General features: G+C 44.8%; 1 protein-coding gene across 1 annotated transcript in view; it reads left to right on the top strand.

Annotated features, from left to right (window-relative positions):
• zap70 (zeta chain of T cell receptor associated protein kinase 70) overlaps positions 1–13,719 on the top strand; it is a 133,217-nt gene extending 119,498 nt beyond the window's left edge. Inside the window, exon 13 of the mRNA XM_070860837.1 lies at positions 13,443–13,719. Within this exon, the coding sequence (XP_070716938.1) occupies positions 13,443–13,530 (88 nt within the window). The 3' untranslated portion in view covers positions 13,531–13,719. The remainder of the gene's footprint in view (positions 1–13,442) is intronic.
• Positions 13,720–20,355: the final 6,636 nt, after the last annotated feature.

Here is a 20,355-nt window from a genome sequence, read left to right as displayed (position 1 = left end):
CTCTTGATCATTATTTTTAGCAGTGGTTTTGTGGTGGCAGAAATACTAAGTTTGTAATATTTTTAACAAGTTTTCACAAATTTTCAATAAAATAAGTTTAAATTCTATATCAAACTTTATAAGCTTGTGGTATAATTTGTTTAATTATCAAATATTCTTATGTTTGTTTAAATACAATAGAAACTATCAGTAAGTATTGAAATTGGTTTCTCGGTGTCTCTATTGCGCTGCTTGATACCATCATCAACAGCCGTTCAAACAGGAAACTACACAGTCTTTAACAACTGGACGCACTTGACTGCTTTAGCTATTCATAATAATCATAAAATGTAGGCTAAATGTAAGCAGAAAAATGTTCTTTAAAATAATCAGCTGATACGTTCCCATTTATGAACTTACTTTACTTTACTTTTCTACATTTGTGTTATTAGCTTAGCTCCATTCATTTCTAATGCAAGCACTGATAAATTCCACCTAAGCACTTTCTTCATCAGTTTCCTGGTTCATGTTATATGATTTTGTAGGAATGGTCAATAGGAATGATTTCAGTCATGCCATTATGGAGGTGCACCAGGTGAAGCTCAAGTGCTTCCCCTCAGGGTGAGGGAGAAATAAAGGGTTAGTTATCCTGCACTTGTTTTACACACATTTGGCACGAGTGGCAGAGGTCTGACAGCAGGTCTGCAGCCCATTTATGTTTGGCTGTGAATAGAAAGGCAGACCATGTGAGATATGCAGGTGTAGAGCTGTGTCCTACTTCTTGTAGCACTGATGCTCTGACACTAGGGGGCAGAATTCATTGTAAAATCAGGTCTTCAGGCCTGTGGGACAGGAGTGAAGCCATGCATATTTGGGGGTTGTAGGGAGGTTGTGCTGCAGGCTCAGTGAAGTCTCAGAAGCTTGAGAATGTTTTTTGTATACTGCAGTGCTGGGCTTACCCATATGAAATAGGCAAATAACAAATCATTTGTTTGGACCAGCTATAATAAGTTTGTTAAGGCAAGCTGACTGTTACAGAATTTGATTGCTAACTCAAAAAAAAACTTTTGCATTCATATTTAGCTACATTTTCTTCCTTATATTAGTTTCATTCAAAATTCAGTTCTGAGTATTTCTCTACAATGTGCTCATTTGCTACTGCAATTCAACTTGCAGCAAACAATGTGGTGAGGATGGAACTCCCTTTAGGTTTTCTGAAAGTGCTGCATAATATAGATATGCTACACAAGTTCATGAGGTGATAACAGATTCAGGTACAATGAAATCTGTGTATTTTGTCTCACAGACAAGACCACACCCATCTGAATATGTCAGAGGAGATCTGCCTTCACTGTCTCTGCTTCACCAAAGAGCCTGTCGCAGAGTTATGCCATCTGCTGCAAACTGACATCAATGGTCACTAACTAGGTAGCAGCCATGATGCTTTCATTGTGCGGCAGTCCCACAGAATTCAAAAGCTAACAATAAATAGGTAGATGGCTGCTGGCAAGCCATTGCTATCCTTTACCATCATGACCAGAGGGCAGTAATAATACTCCCAACAGTGGATAGACAAGGGGCTATAGGGGGGGAGGAACTTAACACAATCACAATCATTAAGGAGATGGTACTCGGTAAGATAATGGGACTAAAGGCAGATAAATCCCCTGGATCTGATGGCTTGCATCCTAGGGTCTTAAGAGAAGTAGCGGCAGGGATTGTGGATACCTTGGTTGTAATTTACCAAAATTCCTTGGATTCTGGGGAGGTCCCAGCAGATTGGAAAACTGCAAATGTAATGCCCCTATTTAAAAAAGGAGGCAGACAAAAAGCAGGAAACTATAGACCAGTTAGCCTAACATCTGTGGTTGGGAAAATGTTGAAGTCCATTATTAAAGAAGCATTAGCAAGACATTTGGAAAAGCATAATTAGGTCAGGCAGAGTCAGCATGGATTTATGAAGGGGAAGTCATGTTTGACAAACTTGCTAGAATTCTTTGAGGATGTAACGAACAGGGCGGATAAAGGGGAACCAGTGGATGTGGTGTATTTGGACTTCCAAAAGGCATTTGACAAGGTGCCACATAAAAGGTTACTGCACAAGATAAAAGTTCACGGGGTTGGGGGTAATATATTAGCATGGATAGAGGATTGGCTAACTAACAGAAAACAGAGAGTCGGAATAATTGGTTCATTCTCGGGTTGGCAATTAGTAGCCAGTGGGGTGCTGCAGGGATCAGTGCTGGGCCACCAACTATTTACAATCTATATTAATGACTTGGGGGAAGGGACCGAATGTAACGTAGCCAAGTTTGCCAACGATACATAGATGGGAGGAAAAGCAATGTGTGAGGAGAACACAAAAAATCTGCAAAAGGACATAGACAGGCTAAGTGAGTGGGCAAAAATTTGGCAGATGGAATATAATCTTGGAAAGTGTGAGGTCATGCACTTTGGCAGAAAAAAAATCAAAGAGTAAGTTATTATTTAAATGGAGAAAGATTGCAAAGTGCTGCAGTGCAGCGGGACCTGGGGGTACTTGTGCATGAAACACAAAAGGTTAGTATGCAGGTACAGCAAGTGATCAGGAAGGCTAATGGAATCTTGGCCTTTATTGCAAAGGGGATGGAGTATAAAAGCAGGGAAGTCTTGCTACAGTTGTATAGGGCATTGGGTGAGGCCACACCTGGAATACTGCGTGCAGTTTTGGTTTCCATATTTACGAAGGGATATACTTGCTTTGGAGGCAGTTCAGAGAAGGTTCACAAGGTTGATTCTGGAGATGAGGGGGTTGATTTATGAGGAAAGGTTGAGTAGGTTCGGTCACTACTCATTGGAATTCAGAAGAATGAGAGGTGATCTTATCGAAATGTGTATGATTATGAGGGGGCTTGAGCAGGTGGATGCAGAGAGGATGTTTCCACTGATAGGAGAGACGAGAACTAGAGGGCATGATCTTAGAATAAGGGGCCGTCCATTTAAAACTGAGATGAGGAGAAATTTCTTCTCTCAGAGGGTTGTGGATCTGTGGAATTCGCTGCCTCAGAGAGCTGTGGAAGCTGGGTCATTGAATAAATTTAAGACAGAAATAGAAAGTTTGTTAAACGATAAGGGGATAAGGGGTTATGGAGAGCGGGCAGGGAAGTGGACCTGAGTCCATGATCCGATCAGCAATGATATTGAATGATGGAGCAGGCTCGAGGGACCTTATGGCCGCCTTCTGTTCCTATTTCTTATGTTCTTATGTTCTTATGTGCCTATGAGTGCAGTCTCTTTTTAGAAACCCCGGACAGAGCCATAATGGTGATGCAATGGACAGCGTTATTCTTCTTTGTAGAAGAGTATCAGTGGTACAGCCTTCCATGACCCCGTCCAACCCCCTGATGATTCTGACTCATTTTCCTTGGTCGGGGTCACTTAATATACAGAGGTGTTAGAAATTGACAGAGTACCCAAGAAACCTTCCATGTGGGCAGCTGTTATCTCTCCTTGTGTGTGCGCGGTGCAGTGCAGCACGTTATCTCTGGTCTTGTTATGATTACGGTGCTATTACAGTGCTATTTGGGGTGCCACTAAAATTGTGCCATGCAGCTTTGCCAGAATGATCAATTATGTACAGAAGGAGAATTGGGGCGTGAAATTCAATAGCACGCTGTTTGGGGTGGTAACTTTTAAAAGTCTGAAAAGTTCGCGCCAGGAGCAGACGATTCCTAACTTCTGCTAAATTGGCCTTTAGTGCCCCTGGAAGGAAGAGGGGCAGTAAAGGAAGTGCTAATGACCTCAGTGAGTCATTGCAGGGGCGCTAATTGCAGAGCGCTACCCAATTTCAGGTGACTTGTATTCAGCAATCATCCTTCAATCCTTCACACTGGCTGATTGCTGCTCTTAAAGGGAAGGTAACGTCAAGCTGCGCCTGCTCATTTTCAGCATTGCTGCATTTGAGGGAGACCTGTGAGCTACTGAAACAACTTTCCAGGATGGCTGCTGGAAATCCTGCTGCAAGGGAGAGGTCGAGACGCTTCAATGATGTGGTATTGGAGACATTGGTGGGGGCAGTGGAGAGAAGGAGGGAATCGCTGTTTCCTGCATCTGGGAGGAGGTCATTGCCACAGGTCTTCAAGATGATGTGTAGAGAAGTGGCCAAGGAGGTGTCGGCCAGCACTGTAGCCGATCAAACCCTGACACAGTGATGCAAGAAGTTCAACGACCTCAGTCGGGTGGTCAAGGTGAGTACATGTTTCCACATCGCCTACATACCAGCCTCTGAACTGCTGTTTGTGCACACTGAGCAAATCACCACTCAACCACCAAACATGTACAGCTACTCACATCCTCATCTCATGCCTTGCCTACATTCACAGCTATTCAACCATAGCAGGCATATTTCCCATATACATAGCTGGACTCTTACTCACATAGGTTCCTTTCTTTTGCAGGCCAGGATGGCACATAATAGGAGGGAGCAGTGGAGGACTGACGGGGGTGAACCTCAACTGCAGGAGCTCTCTGACCTGGAGGAGTGAGTGTTGTGGCTCATTGAGCTGCAGGTGGTGGGCACTGTGGCCGGCAGAGACATCGACCCCGCTGGGGGTAACAATGGTATCTTTATCCCGTCTCCTTTCCTCATCCCACTTCCCTGTCACACCAGAAGGCTTTATCATTTTCAAGCTCCTGATATTGTCTGCCTTCCTTGCTCCATTCCTGCCCCACTGCACTCACCTTAATGCGAGTCTTGTGCCATTTATGCTTTCAGATAATCAGCCAGCAGATGTGCAGCCTGTACCTGAGCCCCTCCCCAATCACACTGAGGAGGGAGAAGAGGAGGAGGAGGTGGACCCAAGCACTGCTTCATTGCATCTGAAACCCATAGGCACCGGCTCAGAGACTGGCACTATGCGGCCGTTAAAAGTTAGTTTAGCAGAGGGTTCTGCACTGGGTGATGCACCAGGGCCTAGCGGGCTGCAGCAAAGTCATGGGAAAAGGGTACCTTGGGAGCCAGCTCCCCGGAGGGAGAGTTCGCGCATGGGTTCTGCTGCACAGGACTCAGATGAGGACCTCAATGGGGAGGCATTCACAAGACGGGTGATGGCCTTTCTGCTATGGTAAGGAGCGTGGAGGAGTCCACCTCCAACATTGCACAGAGCTCTGCGCACACCATGGAGACCATCATGTCCAGTCTGCAGACGATGGTGGGCTCCCAGAGAGACCGTGTCGATCCAGACCTCATGACATGTGCCATGGTCAATGTGACAGCTTCCATTGCAGCACAGGCGGAAACAACGCAGCGTCTTGGTGTTGTAACGCAGACGATGGTTGGTGCCATCGAAGCTCAGACTGCTCTCATGCAGTCTCAGCTGGATGCCACGCGAGCTCTGACTGCTGCCATTGCCACTGCGTTCACCACAGTCCACCGGGGATCTCATGGTTTCGCAGCAGCCCACCAATCTGTGCTCCAGCAGATTGGTGGGGATGCTGAGGTGCTGCCCCAGGGGAGTGGCAGTGGGTCAGTGCAGCAGGAACCTGCTGTTCTCTCTCAGGATGCTAGCGTTCCTGATCCCACCACTACCACACCGACATTGCACTTGTCACTGCCAGTCACCCAGCCAGCCCAGACTGCCACCGCCCAGCCTGAGGTGGTGCAATCTACAGCCGGGCCTTCCAGGTCTAGAGCTGGTTGAGGGCATCCTGCAAAGCCATCTGTAGTCTCTGGCCCTGACACATAACAGCCTTCCCCCAGCCGTGCTGCAGCCACAGGGGACATATTGCAGAGGATCATATAGACCAAATATATTTAACAATCACTCTTGTACATATTCTTATATCCCCTCTTCACACTTAGTTTAACTATCCTGTAGAATCATCGCTGCTGCCAGGACAGCGGGCATTGACGGTGAGGATTCGACAACTGGACATTCAGTGAGTATTAGCATTTGCTACGGAATACCTCAGGATTGTGATACAGTGTCTGCAAAGCAACATGGGAGCAGTCAGAGGCACCTTGCACCATGGGGAAGCCTGATGATGAATCCTCAAGCACGCTCGTGCTGCTTCTCTCTGGTCATGGGGAAGGAAATGTAGTCCCTTCTCCTTCTGTAGAGCATCTATGACCTCGTAGATGGAGCAATGGACGGCAGCTGGGAGACGTTGGAGATGTCTCCTGTTGCACACTGGAAGGATCCATTGGCATAGAAATTGAACGCGATGGTGACCTTGACTGCCACTGAGAGAGCCCTCCTCACCCTGGTCTGAGGCTCGAGGTCTGATTGCAGGAGATGGCAGAGCTCTGTGACCACGTCCTTGCTGAAGCACAGCCTTCAAACACACTGTCCCTCAGTGAAATTGATGCATGAGAACTGCTGCTGGAATACCCTGGGAGGGTCAAGTCTCCTGTTGACGGCCCAGTTGGTCCTCCTCCCTCTGGCCACATTTTGCTGTCTTTCTCCCCGTCTTTCTCCCCGCCTTTCTCCCCACCTTTCTCCCTGCCTACATTGCCTCCGATGGTGACATCGGAGCAGGAGGCCAAGTGCCTCCATGAAACGATATAAATGTTATTGTTTGAAATCTGCCCTCAATGAAAGACAGGAATGTTTAAGAGCCAGAACACTCCTTCAACTAAAAATCGCACAAATCTGTCAAACAGCCCGTCTGCTTGGGGCCTATTTTCATCAAGCGCTGCCCAAGTGCCGCCCAAAGTGCCACCGATGGCCGCCGAGGTACCGGACGGTACTTTGGGTGAGATATTCATCGGTGAGGTCCCTCGAAGGTCGGCGGGTGGCAAATGGACGACGTACGGCACCAATCTGGGCGGCAGTAGGCGGGAGGTCTCATTCTCGGTGGCAGAGGCACTTGCCGCCCAAATGCCACTGAGGATGGAGTCAGACCCACGGAAGGTCAATGACCTGAAAAAAAAAATCAACAGTAAAAAATTTTTAAAACTATCTGAAGACCTTCAGGGGACCCCCATCCAGGTAAGTCGTTGTAGAAATTTTTTTTAAAAAGTGTTCACTTACCCTTTTGTCAGGTTCTTCAAACTTACCGTTGGGGACAGACCTGCCTCCTCACAGCGGTCCACCCCCGTTCTGCCGCCAACTCCCGCCCACAGGAATATGGGAGCTCGGTGGGTAGGAGGTCAGTTGCGCCACTCGGCCGTCCACTGACATCAGCGGGTGGTTCCCGGCGGCTCTCTCCTCCCGCCCGCTCCAGGACACCTCCAAAGTGGCACTGGGGCGGATCTTCAGGAGGAATGCCGGCGACAGTGGGTGGCGAGGTGATGAATTTCAGCCCCTTATGTGTTAGTAAGCTGCAAACAATAATGGCCGACTAAAATATTTTCTAAATATGGCGTCTTTAAATAGTGCTCCTACAGCCGACTCCCGACTGAAACTCGACAGCTGAAGCTGTCGTTGTCAGCTCTAGGCGTTAAGACAGGGTGCACGACCGAATTTAGCATCTGGGACGGTTACGAGAGGCGCAGTCGAGTGGGGCGTTACTTCTTACCGCTGCTGCAACCACCCCTCCCCCCCACTCAATTTAGCGGGAGGTGCTGTTTTTGCCGTGCCCGGGCGAAAACTCATTTGCGCCCCGTTAGCGACCTCCCTGCTCGGGAGGCGCAAAGTACCCCAATTCCGCCCCCTTGTCTACAGAGGTTTGAATAGACCCTTTCTGGAGTGCTGTCATTTTTGTCATGTATGACAGAGCCAATAGAAATATGAACAAAGGTATGCACATTTCGCTTCACTCTTCTCCAGATACCAACACTGGAATATACTGAGGGAATGATCAGCCATGATCATATCGAATGGTGGTGCAGGCTCGAAGGGCCGAATGGCCTATTCCTGTACCTATTTTCTATGTTTCTATGCAGGACATTGCTAACTTCACAGGCACCAACCGTGTTGCTCAAATTGTATGATAATCATCTGTGCCAGGATTTTTTGAAAGTGAGAATAGACTGCAAGGATGTTTGTGAAAAAATCCACCTGGAATGCAGCTCTCCAACTGCTGCGGTCCACGTGAGATGGTTAAATTTGTATTTAGCAGCAGCCACCATTCAAAATGCATAGAGTATTTTAAAGCATCTTTTCGAGAAATCAAAGCATGACAGCAAAAAAACCCTTGAAAACATTGGTGAATCCTCGAAAATCCGCAGAAAAAATGTATAATTGAGACATTGGACTGTTATAAGAGGTGTGGAAGCTATTGGAATCCTCTGTTTCCTCTGCAGGCAAAAGGTTCACAAATACTAATCTTTAATTTACCTTCTGGCTGTCAAAGTCTTGGTTGAACATATACAACAGAGAATAATTGCACAAATTCCAAAACGACTAATGCTTTTGCTGTCGATGTTGTCATTATATGTGCAAAAAAGAGCTCACGGGGTTGGGGGTAATATATTAGGTGGGCGGGTATCACCACTGCTCTGTAGACCATGAGCTTGGTGCCGGGTTTGAGGCCCTGTTCTTCAAACACTCTCTTCCTCAGGCGACTAAAGGCTGCACTGGCACACTGAAGGCGGTGTTGGACCTTGTTGTCGATGTCTGCCCTTGTTGACAGTAGGCTCCCGAGGAATGGAAAATGGTCCACATTGTCCAATGCCTCGTTGTGGATTTTGTTAACCGGGGGGGGTAGTGCTGTGTGGCGGGGGCAGGTTGGTACAGGACCTTTATCTTATAGATGTTTAGTGTAAGGCCCATGCTCTCGTACGCCTCGGTGAAAGTGTTGACAATGGTTGGAGTTTGAGCTCTGAGTGTGCGCAGACGTAAATATGGCTCAGAGACATCGACTATGTACAGCAGACACCATTTCTCCAGTGGTATTTCTCAAAACACTGGAGAAATACCACCAGTGCTGCCTCCGCAAGATCCTGCAAATCCATTGGCAGGATAGGCGCACTAATGTCAGTGTTCTCGCTCAGGTCAACATTCCCAGCATCGAAGCATTGACCACACTCGATCAGCTCCATTGGGCGGACCACATCGTCTGCATGCCTGACACGAGATTCCCAAAGCAAGCGCTGTACCCGGAGCTTCGATATGGCAAGCGGGCCCTAGGGGGGGCAGAGGAAATGCTTCAAGGACACCCTCAAAGCCTCCTTGAAAAAGTGCAACATCCCCACAAGCACCAGGGAATCCCTGGCCTAAGACTGCCCAAAGTGGAGGAAGGGTATCCGGGAAGGCGCTGAGCACCTCGAGTCTCATCGCCGAGAGCAAGCTGAAGCCAAGCGTAGACAGCGGAAGGAGAGTGCGGAAGCCCAGGCACCACACCCACCCGTTCCTTCAACCACCGTCTGCCCCACCTGTGACAGAGACTGTGGGTTCCGCATTGGACTCTTCAGTCACCTGAGAACTCATTTTTAGTGTGGAAGCAAATCATCCTCTACTCCGAGGGACTGTCTAAGAGAGTGAACATATTAGCCTGGATTGAGGATTGGCTAACTAACAGAAAACAGGGAGTCAGGATAAATGGGTCATTTTCCGGTTGGCAAATGGTAACTAGTGGGGTGCCACAGGGATTGGTGCTATTTACAATCTATATTAATGACTTGCATGAAGGGACCGATCTGTAATGTAGCCAAGTTTGCTGATGATACAAAGATGGGTGGGAAAGGAAGTTGTGAGGAGGACACAAATAATCTGCAAAGGGATATAAACAGGCTGAGTGAGTGGGCAAACATTTAGCAGAGGGAGTATAATGTGGGAAAGTGTGAGGTGATCCACTTCAGCAGGAATAAAAAAAACAAATTATTATTTAAATGGAGAGAGATTACAAAATGCTGCAGTACAAAGGGACCTGGGGTCCTTGTGCATGAAACACAAAACGATAGTATGCAGGTACAGCAAGTAATCAGGAAGGCAAATGGAATGTTGGCCTTTAATGCAAGGGGGATGGAGTATAAAAGCAGGAACTGAACAGGGTATTGGTGAGACCACACCTAGAGTACTGCGTACAGTTTTGGTCTCCTTATTTAAGGAAGGATATACTTGCATTGGAGGCAGTTCAGAGAAGATTCACTAGGTTGATTCCTGAGATGAAATGGTTGACTTATGAAGAAAGGTTGAGCAGGTTGGGCCTATATTCATTGGAGTTTAGAAGAATGAGGGGTGATCTTATTGCACCATATAAGATACTGAGGGGACTCGACAATGTAGATGCAGAGAGGATGTTTCCACTCATGAGAGAATCTAGAACTAGGGGCATAGTTTAAGAATAAGGGGTCGCCCATTTAAAATTGAGATGAGGAGGAATTTCTTCTCAGAGAGTCGTAAATCTGTGGAATTTTCTGTCCCAGAGAGCTGTGGAGGCTGGGTCATTGAATATATTTAAGGCGGAGGTAGACAGATTTTTAAACGATAAGGGAATGAAGGGTTATGGGGAGCGGACAGGGAGTTGGAGCTGAGCCCAAGATCAGATCAGCCATAAGAACATAAGAATTAGGAACAGGAGTAGGCCATCTAGCCCCTTGAGCCTGCTCCGCCACTCAACAAGATCATGGCTGATCTGGCCGTGGACTCAGCTCCACTTACGCGCCCGCTCCCCGTAACCCTTAATTCCCTTATTGGTTAAAAATCTATCTATCTGTGATTTGAATACATTCAATGAGCTAGCCTCAACTGTAATTGTATTAAATGATTGTATTAAATGGTGGAGCAGGCTCATAGGGGCAAATGGCATACTCCTGCTCCTATTTCTTATGTTCTTATGTTCTTAAAGACTAACAAAGGAGTTTTAATATCTTTTGTCCGGAGCTGTCAGTTGTGGAATAGCACTGTGGTTCATAATATGTCCCCAGAGATATTCAACAATGATTTTTCATTCTGGAAATTGTGCTGTTCAGTCTCCCTTGGGAAGCCTTTTCCTCAGCTGTCAAATATTCTCATGTGGTTGCCCCCTCTGTGGCAAAAACGAAGCAAAACGAGAAATTAAATTCCATCGCTCCCTGGGCATGCCTGCACCAGACAATGAGAACAAGAGGTATTATTAGGACTGATATTGCTTTAGATCCGTTTTTAGGCTCTGCGCTGTCCCTCATTTGCATAGGTAAGAGGCATAGGGCCCAAGTTTCCACATGATTTGCGCCTGATTTTTAAGAGCAACTGGTGGAGACCGGACTATCTTAGAAATCGCAATTCTCCACATTTTTTTTTCTGCAGTTCTAGTCAGGTAGAACAGTTCCACTTTGGAGCAGAATTTTTTCTTCAAAAGGGGGCGTGTCCGGCCACTGACGCCTGATTTGAAAGTTTCCACAGCGAAAACGTACTCCAAACTAACTTAGAATGGAGCAAGTGAAGATTTTTGTAGAACTGAAAAAACCTGTTCTACACATTAAAAAATCAGGCGCAGGTTACAAATTAGGCGTCCAGAACGAGGTGGGAGGGGGGAGGGGGGGGGGAAGGGAAGTCATTAAATTCTACAATAAATCCTTATTTATACTTATACAAATATTATACAAATAAATCCAACCTGAATAAAAATTTATAAGCAAAGAAAAGATTAAATAAACCATCTTCCTACCTGTGTGAAAGTGCTTCAGCCAGGGAGAATGCTGCAGCAAGCCTCACAAAACGAGGCAGCCGTTCCCGAACGCGGGGGTGGGGGAAGGAGGGAGGGAGGGAACCGACCGAACGCGGGGCGGGGAGGAAGCCGTTCCAGACGGCGGGCGGGAGGGAGGGAGGGAAGGAGACAGAAGGCTGCAGGAAGCCTCAGAAATTGAGGAGCCATTTCCCGACAGCAAAAGGGGGAGGTCGTCGGGAAACGGCTGCCTCAACTTTCTGAGGCTTCCTGCAGCCTTCTCAGTGCTGATGTGCTGATGGCAATGTGCTTTTATTAAAAAATGTTCAAAAACTAAACAGCTACAAAGAACTACAAAAATGGCCTAGTGCCAATGTTTCCCTCACACTGCGTGTGCGCGAAAGCTCCAACGCGCACGCACAGCGTTGCCGGCAGGAAAAAACTAATTTAAATGGTACCCGCTCCCTCCCACTTACAAAATCGGCGCGAGTGTAGGTTCCGTCCCCCTGGGCGCTGCGCCAAACAGACAAGGAGCTGCAGGGCGCTCCAGAATCGCGAGTTTTTTTTCCGGCGGCGTTTTAGGCGCGAAAAGCGGGCGCCCAGCTCGGCGGGGCGCCCGTTTTTTATCGTGTGGAAACTTGGGCCCATAGTGTTTGTTTTAGTCAGAGCAGGATGCAGATTTAAAATTTTTTTTTAATTCATTCATAGGATGTGGTGTCACTGTCAAGGCCAGCATTTATTGCCCATTCCTAATTGCCCTAGAGTAGGTGGTGGTGAGCCACTTTCTTGAATCGCTTCAGTCCATGTGATGAAGGTATTCCCACAGTGTTGTTATTGATAAACAGGATATTGCTGCAGAAACATTTCTGCCGCCATGCAGACTCTGCCATTATCTTATACAGTCTGAGGCCGGATGGAATACGTGTGGTGTTACCATGAGAAGCAGCAGCCTCATCAATGCCATCTCTAGCCATGTCAATGCTGCTGGGTGCTTCCAGTGGACAGCAATAAAATCTGTGAATTTCTGCCTCTGCTTTCTCTCAATCTGATCCCCTAGCATGTTGAAGCCAGACAAAGGAGCTTCATGTAGATTGGAGCCCAAGTCTTCTGGGGCAACAGACTAGGCTTTCGTGATAGATACTCCAATGATGCTTAGGTTCAGTGCCACAGGGAACAGGTGTGAGTCACTCTTGGAGTTGCTATGCACTACATGTGGACAGCAAAGCCATTCTTGCACTAAATACAGAGCTGTCACTAGCGGACTCCTGCGTATTCCTAGGCAGACCTCGCAGGGTAGTTTTGGACAGTGAATCCTATAAATGATCCTTCTTAGTACAGTGATACCATTTTATAAACAGCATCCCCCCCACCCCACCACTGTGATGTCCAAATCCCTAGGCAATACTCCTGAGAAAGGAAACATGCTGGCCCTCTGGTCAACAGGTTGCTGCTGATTCACTTCTATCACCACTTCCTCTTCCTAACAGGTGCACCGTGAATTACGCAGTGCTTGAATGTATGTTTATGAGTGCTCGAGTGGGTGAGTGGTTGACTGAGTCAGTGAGTGAGGAGGGGGAGACGACGTTATGGGATAACTATGTCATACAGCTTAGGGCCAATGAAAAATTGTTTACAGATAGGCAATGGTTGCTCACAATGCTTGAAACAGGATCTAGACTGCGGGGGTTCTCAGCTTATGCTTGATGGGGCCCACAAGAATTGTGTGTCGAAGTACTAGCCCTGAGCTTGGTGGAGGCCATTGGATTCACCTTTCCTCATGGCCTCTATGTCTTACAGCCAGTCAGATCCAGTGTGATCTCGTTAAAGGTTTGACATTTCTGGGACCCCTCCAAGTTTGGATCTGTTCCCCCCACAGCTAATGCAACATCTATGTGCACATCACTGCACCTTAACTGGAAAATCAACTATATGTTCCACTATGTTTTCTTTTACAGATGGGAAGATCGGCCTGGATTTGAAAAGGTTGAGAGCAAAATGCGTAACTACCATGATCAGATAACACAGAAGCCAACAACAGTTTGACAAAGTACCCAGGATTATATTATACCAGACAAGCATTGAAGTTACATTTAGAAGTCATGCTGTATCTGCTATCCATGAGAGCTCTTGTAGTCAGTAGCGATGAAAGTTTACAGCAGCTATAAATCTGGATTTTTCAGCATACATTTTGTTAATCACATAATCTTACTTTGAATAAAATTGTTTTCAGTTGTTTTTGATGTTAGTGTTATTCAGGGACCTAGAAATTCATCCTGGGCAGTGGCACAAAACAGGCGTTATTAGATCAGCTGCCCGCTATATGCAGTGCCCGCTCACCACACAAGACAAATTTATAGGCCAGGAAGTTCTCTTGGCTGTGTTATAGCAGTGGCGTAAAATACCAAAATAAAATAAAAATTAAAAAATAGAAATGTTTTGTGCCGGTAAATTTATATTACAATGTTGTATTATATAAAATTAGGGATGATACAGATACATTACAAATCTATAATGTACAAGATCAAAGTTATAATTGGCTTATTACAAAATTGTATGCATGGTGTCTCATGATGAAACGTTCCCAATTTCTATCAACAATATTTTCACTCAGAACTAGAATAAAAGGAGCACTAAATTCTTTGACAAGAAAATGATGAATTTGAACCTTCACAAGAGCATCCTCTCAACCAATTCTTGTCCCAAAGAGAGATGATTACTCTTTTCCCTGTACTGCCTCATGGGGAAATTGAGTTAGTACAAGGGGCAGGCAGACTATTGTAATCAGGTAGATGTGCCAACTCTGACACATGGATTACAACCAAATAGTAAATTGCCAACTTAGGCCAAATTGTTATGCACTCTGTCTCCTTGGTAGAAGGAGGGAAAGTCTCCAGGGTTTCTGTTTAAACGTGTACTTCAGTAGCCACTCCACCCAACTGGCTGACTGCAAAATGCTGTTGATGGAGGCCATAGAGCTGCCCTTGCTCACCCAATGCTCTTAGCCAGAGTCCAATATGAGATGAACTGCCGGGAGGCTATTAAGGAAAGACATAGTTATCAAATCCTTAACAAAGTATGGGAGGAAAAAGTAAAGGCAAGCAGATAATTTTTGTCAGAAAACTTGTTGCAAAATACTATCCTAATAATAGGAACAGTTCTTCACAATCATACAGTATTTACAATGTACTCCACGTGGTGTTTGCGGCCACATTTTCTTTATTTCCTCAAAATGGATTCTGCCTCTCAATCACAGTGTGAAGAACAAGCAGAACAAGCCAGCCTCTGGATTGCATCATGAATGCTGTCAATACCACTTTAAAAGATCAAGCTAGAACTCCAGGATGAGATTCTCTCCCCATTACATATTACCTCAATCAAAACCAACTAGCTCATTGTCTCGCGTGGATGTCCATACAGAATGGTATTTAGACTTAGATTTCTTAGTTGATAATAGTTTCTCTCTATCTATTAAAAAGGTTTCCCTTAATATCGTGAAAATATCGATCAAATCACCCTACTAAATTCCAGGGACTACAACTCGAGTTTGTGTAATCGCTTGTCATAATTTAACCCTTGAAGTCTGGGTATCATTCTGGTATGCCTACACTGCACTCCCTCCAAGGTCAATATATTCTTCCTAAGGTGTGGTGCCCTGAACTGAACACAATATTCCAGGTATGGTCCAATCAGGGCTTTGTATAGCTGTAGCATAGCTGCCACCCCCTTGTATTCTAGTCCTCTAGATATAAATGCCAGTATTCCATTAGCCTTTTTGATTATTTTCCATACCTGTCCATAACATTTTAATGATCTATGTGCATCACCCCCTAAGAATCTTTGGACCTCCACTGTTTTTGAAGTTTTCACCATTTAGAAAGTACTCTGACCTATCTTTTAAAGTTCAAAGTGGATAACCTCACGCTTGCCTACATTGAAATTCATTTGCCACAGTTTTGTCCATTTGCATAATCTATTGATATCTCTTTGTAATTTTATGCTTCCATCCACATTACTTACAATACCACCTATCTTTGTGTGATTGGCATTGCTGGGTCCCGACCTAGGCTGCTACTTTCCGTGGTGTTATGTCTGTAATGTACTTATGAATGACTCCACGAGGCAATGTGTTGTACTCAAACTGTAGTGACCTTGGTCCTTTATTCGTAACTAAGAGTGAGGCAGCCGCATGGTCACTACCCTTTTATACAGCCCCTGCCACCAGGGAAGGAAACCCCGGTTTCCACCAGTTGCACCCTCTAGTGGTGCCACCATAGTATATATACACAGTGTAAACCTTATTGATAGTACATCAGGTAAACAAGTCTCCATCTTATGCAACTATACAGTGACTACACAGAGAGTATATCTATAGTCTGCATATATAACACGTGGGACCTTGATTAGAGTCGAACGTCTGTTTACTCCAGGTATGATCCCCTGTGTCAAAGGGGATGGGAGGGGAGGGAATGTAGAGCTTACTTGAGGGTTCAGGACTGGACTGCTGAAGATAGAAGCTTGAAGATCTGAGGAATTAGCATAGAGTCTAACCAAAAGACTGCTCGGCAGTGGGGGGTGATGGGGCACTTTCGAACAGTGGGTCTCCATTCCAATTCCCACTCTACCCCTTTACCCATGGCAGAGGCCTAAGCTGCAGTCGCAGTGCCATAGGCACCATCTAGAATTAGTTAATATAGGAAATCGCCCCCTGACCCCACGTACTCTGGCAGGGTCAATAGCAGAGGTTCTCAGCGGGCAGATAGAGGTATTTACATCAGGATCGGCAGCCATGGATGTTCAGGCCATTGTTTCTGTGGTCAAATACCACCTGACTATTAACTGAGTGCAAACCTGATCTCTGCTTGAAGACCAAGGTATTGATACGAGCAGCCACATGGGTATCATGATCGACTCTCTGTACTGTTCATCTGTTCAAACCTGTGCATTCTGTGAAGCTGATGCCTCCTCCTTCAAATCCATTGACTAAGGGGTCAGGGCTTGGAAGTCCCTAAGAAAAGAATACCTGACCAGACTCACAGAGACTGGGATAACTATGGAAGCCAGCTTGCCAAGTGAGGAGAGATGTACTAGCTTCTTAAATAGCAGAGGTAGGCCTCACTGGGGGGGGGGGGAGAAGTCAGACCAGAGAATCAGCCTGGGACCCCAAAAGATTTCACTAACAATTGTTTTTAATATGAGGTAGATGTAAAAGATTGAATGGCGCTATTCAAAAAGAGCAGGGGAGTTTTCGGAGTGTCCTTTAATCCTCAACTAACACCACAATATTTCATTGCTGCTTTTGGCCCTTGCAGTGTGCAAATTGTTTGCTGTATTTCCTACATTACAACAGTGACTACACTTCAAAAGTACTTCATTTACTGTAAAGCACTTTGGGACGTCCTGAGGTCATGAAAGGCGCTATATAAATGCAAGTTCTTTCTTTCTTCTGATTATGCCTCTGTGAAGTGACTTGGAATGCTTTTCTATATTGAAGGCAGTGTATAAATGGAAGTTGTTGTATGTTGTTATGCAGCTAACAAATACAAACGGAAGTGTAGTATTAATGCACAAAACAGCTGCCCATTACAGTATATCGGCCAGGGGTTAGGGACTGAATCAGAAAAATAATGAGTGAGTGAGAACAGACATTCAGAACAAACTATGATAAAAATAGATAGAAAAGGGGAGAATATTAGAATATTAGAGACTGAAGTTTAACTAAAAAAAACTCAACTTCTTCCTGCTTTATTCAAGTTAATTTGACTTAAAAAAGCATCAATTCCACTGAAGTGACCTATTATATTTACTGGTATTAACTTAATCATTTTAGTTGTAGATGCCACTTTGCAAATAACACATTGTACTATTTAAAAAAATCTAAATACCTGTCATTTTCTAAAAAAACAATGATGTGGCATTCTAAAATTAATCAAAAAATTAAAATTAATAATCATATCAAACAGTTAAAAAACTGGAAATGTTATGATACATACCAAGGACAAAATACATCTATCAGTCCTATAGTTCATTGCACCTACCATTCCTCTGCCCCAACATCCCGGAGAGACAAAAAAAAAACACAGCGGTCGTAGCTAATTCAAGAATCCTGTCAAAAATTCCTCTCTGACTCTCAAAGGCAATCAAGCAAGCCACAAAAACTTTACCCCCCCACCCACTGTAACCCGAGATTGCCTCAGATGAGGAGGTTTGGTTTGCAGCCAGGGAAGTGTCAGATATTCCTTCGTCATACAAAGAGCAGCATGAGTCACTGATTTACCAATTAAGCCTCCGACATAGAATTTTTAATAGAAAGACAGACTGTAATTCAAGTGTAATACCCTGGAGAACTGTAACGTCACTTTTATATTAATTATATTAATATAATTTTACATGTTAATTTTATATTCATTTATTGTAGTATTTGCGGTTTCTTTTCCTCTTAAGTCAAATTATATTCGCAGCACTTTTTCATGTAGTGCGAATAATGCGGGAAGAATTCATTTGGCCATCAAGTGCAGCAAGATCAAACACAATTTCTAAACAATTGCACTTAGGGGATGTAGATTCATCGGGGCCCTGGTTCAAGCTTGAAGAAGGCGATGAACCCACAACATGCCCACACATTGCGAGGCCCAATCTTGGCCTGAAATCGGGTCTCTGGCCCCAATAATATTAATTGGGCAGGCTGCTAGCATCTGTCATTTCTCCACAGGTTTAAATAAATAAGTTTTGAGCCACTTGCCTTGCTGGCAGCAGTCCAAAAGCAAGTCACAAGAGGGAGGTTGTGGAGCAGTGAGGTGAGGGGTTGGCTGGGGAGATCAGGATACTATGGAGTCGGGAGAGCACTCTTGCTCCTCCTGGCTCCAAAGCGACAATCAAAAAGGAATGTAAACTTTCAGGACCAGCTGCTGCTCCTCCACTGTATGACATCAAATTCCAGCAAGGGGGCCTAAAACAGGCATCAAGCCCCTCATTTATATATGGAAGGGACTAGCACCTGTTTTTGGCAGCCACCTGGAATGCCTGAAAAATCACCTGACCCAATATCGGGTCGGACCCCTTTCAGGCATCCTTTGGGTGCAGGGCGTTGGTCCCCCGAAATTGGCCTTCATTGCATCCATTCTATGCGCGAAAAATGAGTGCAACAGGATCAAATTTCTATCCCTGTCATAATTTCTCCATACAGCAACCAGAGTAATCTTCCCCTATTTTACTCTTAAGGATATTTTCACTTTTAGCTGACTCATTGGTTTGATCATCATGACTTGAAATCACAGCAGCTCTTCAAGGTAGAAAGGAATAACTACAGCATTTATATTTCAAACATTTCGTAAAATAACATATTAATGCAGTCCCCTCATTGGTTGGGAACTTAACCGGCTCAAACACGTGTGTGTGTGTCATTTGTTTCTCTTTTGGTTTACAATAGAAAAAAAAAATTCTGTTGGATTTATAGTATTAATAATTAACTTATTCTAAGGGTGTTCTTACACAAGAACATTTTCTTTGACACAAAATTTCCAAAACTAGCACCACTGGTTATCAACATTTGACAGTTCTAAGAGCTATTCTTATGGTGGGGATTCTGTTCTTTTCAGTTATTTTCTTGGTTCAAATTAGTTTGAGACTTATTTGATAATAAATGCTTTATTTGTATAGGATATATATGCTTAATTACATATTTTATTGGCTAAATAATGGTTAGAATTGTGTGATGGAAATCACGCAATTGGAGTATAGTACCAGCAGGGAGGGCTACTAAACGGGGCATAATCTAGATCTACCAGGTTTCCACACCTTTTACACTACCCAGCAGATTGCCTCCAGTAGGGGTCAAGGTATTTCTTCTGCCAGCCCCCTCCCCGTTACATCATGGCAGCACTCTAGGGGCATGTCTGGGAGTGTTACCCGGGGTATCCGGTAATTTTGCTACAAGCACTCCGATAGTCCCAATGAGACCTATATCTGCTGAGAGCAGGAGTAGGTTGTGTTGTAGGCATTTGGGACATAAAATTCAAAAAGGGATGAGCAACACTGTGAGCCCCACAGAGGCCAGGTGTTGTGGGAGGGGGAAACATTTCCCATTTTCACACCTTCGGCCCGAATGTGCCACTACCTCTGCGGGACGGACGTTCCTGTTGAGTCACTACAGATGCAGACACCCAGCATTACTATTTAAATTATCTCATTCTCGGGATCTGCTGGAAGTTAGTGACATGCAGCAGTTTCACCCCAGCATCCTCCGGCATGCAGTATCACTGAAGATGCTGCAGGCTATAATTTCTACAATGAATGCAAATGCTCCCAAACACAAAATCATTATTTGTTTTTGAATACTTTACCACCGGTGTTTCTTTTTATTTTTGCTGGTTATGCTATCAAAAAATGGTAACGTCTGTACAGATCTAGGGGTACTGGCAGCAGCAGTCTTGTGATTGTAACAATAATATTAAAAAGAGGCATGTAATGTGTGCACCTGTGAGTATGCTCACAGGTTTGAAGTGCTGTTGCATTGTGAGTGGCTTAGCCAGTCATGTGATGTTCACAAGACTCAATAAAACCCCAGTCAGTTGGGTCTAGGTCATCCACGATGAGGTATGCAGTTGTAAGCCTAGTGGATGAACTGGTAATGTGTAGTGTGATTGTTAAACCTTTGCTAATAAACCAACTAGTTCTTAATAACAATATATTGCTATGAATTCTTAAGCAAAAAACCCATGAAGCAAATACATTACAAGGCTTATAATTCATTTTGATCTGAATTTGCAAATTAACAAACAGACAGAAAAAATCTGTTGTACTCTGTAATAGAAGTCTGTATGATTTTTGACAATTCAGACTTATAATTTAAAAATCATAGAATTTTACAGC

The sequence above is a fragment of the Pristiophorus japonicus genome, chromosome 18 (genome assembly GCF_044704955.1).
Source record: "Pristiophorus japonicus isolate sPriJap1 chromosome 18, sPriJap1.hap1, whole genome shotgun sequence".
Taxonomy (NCBI): domain Eukaryota; kingdom Metazoa; phylum Chordata; class Chondrichthyes; family Pristiophoridae; genus Pristiophorus; species Pristiophorus japonicus.
This window is presented reverse-complemented; position numbering and strand designations above follow the sequence as displayed.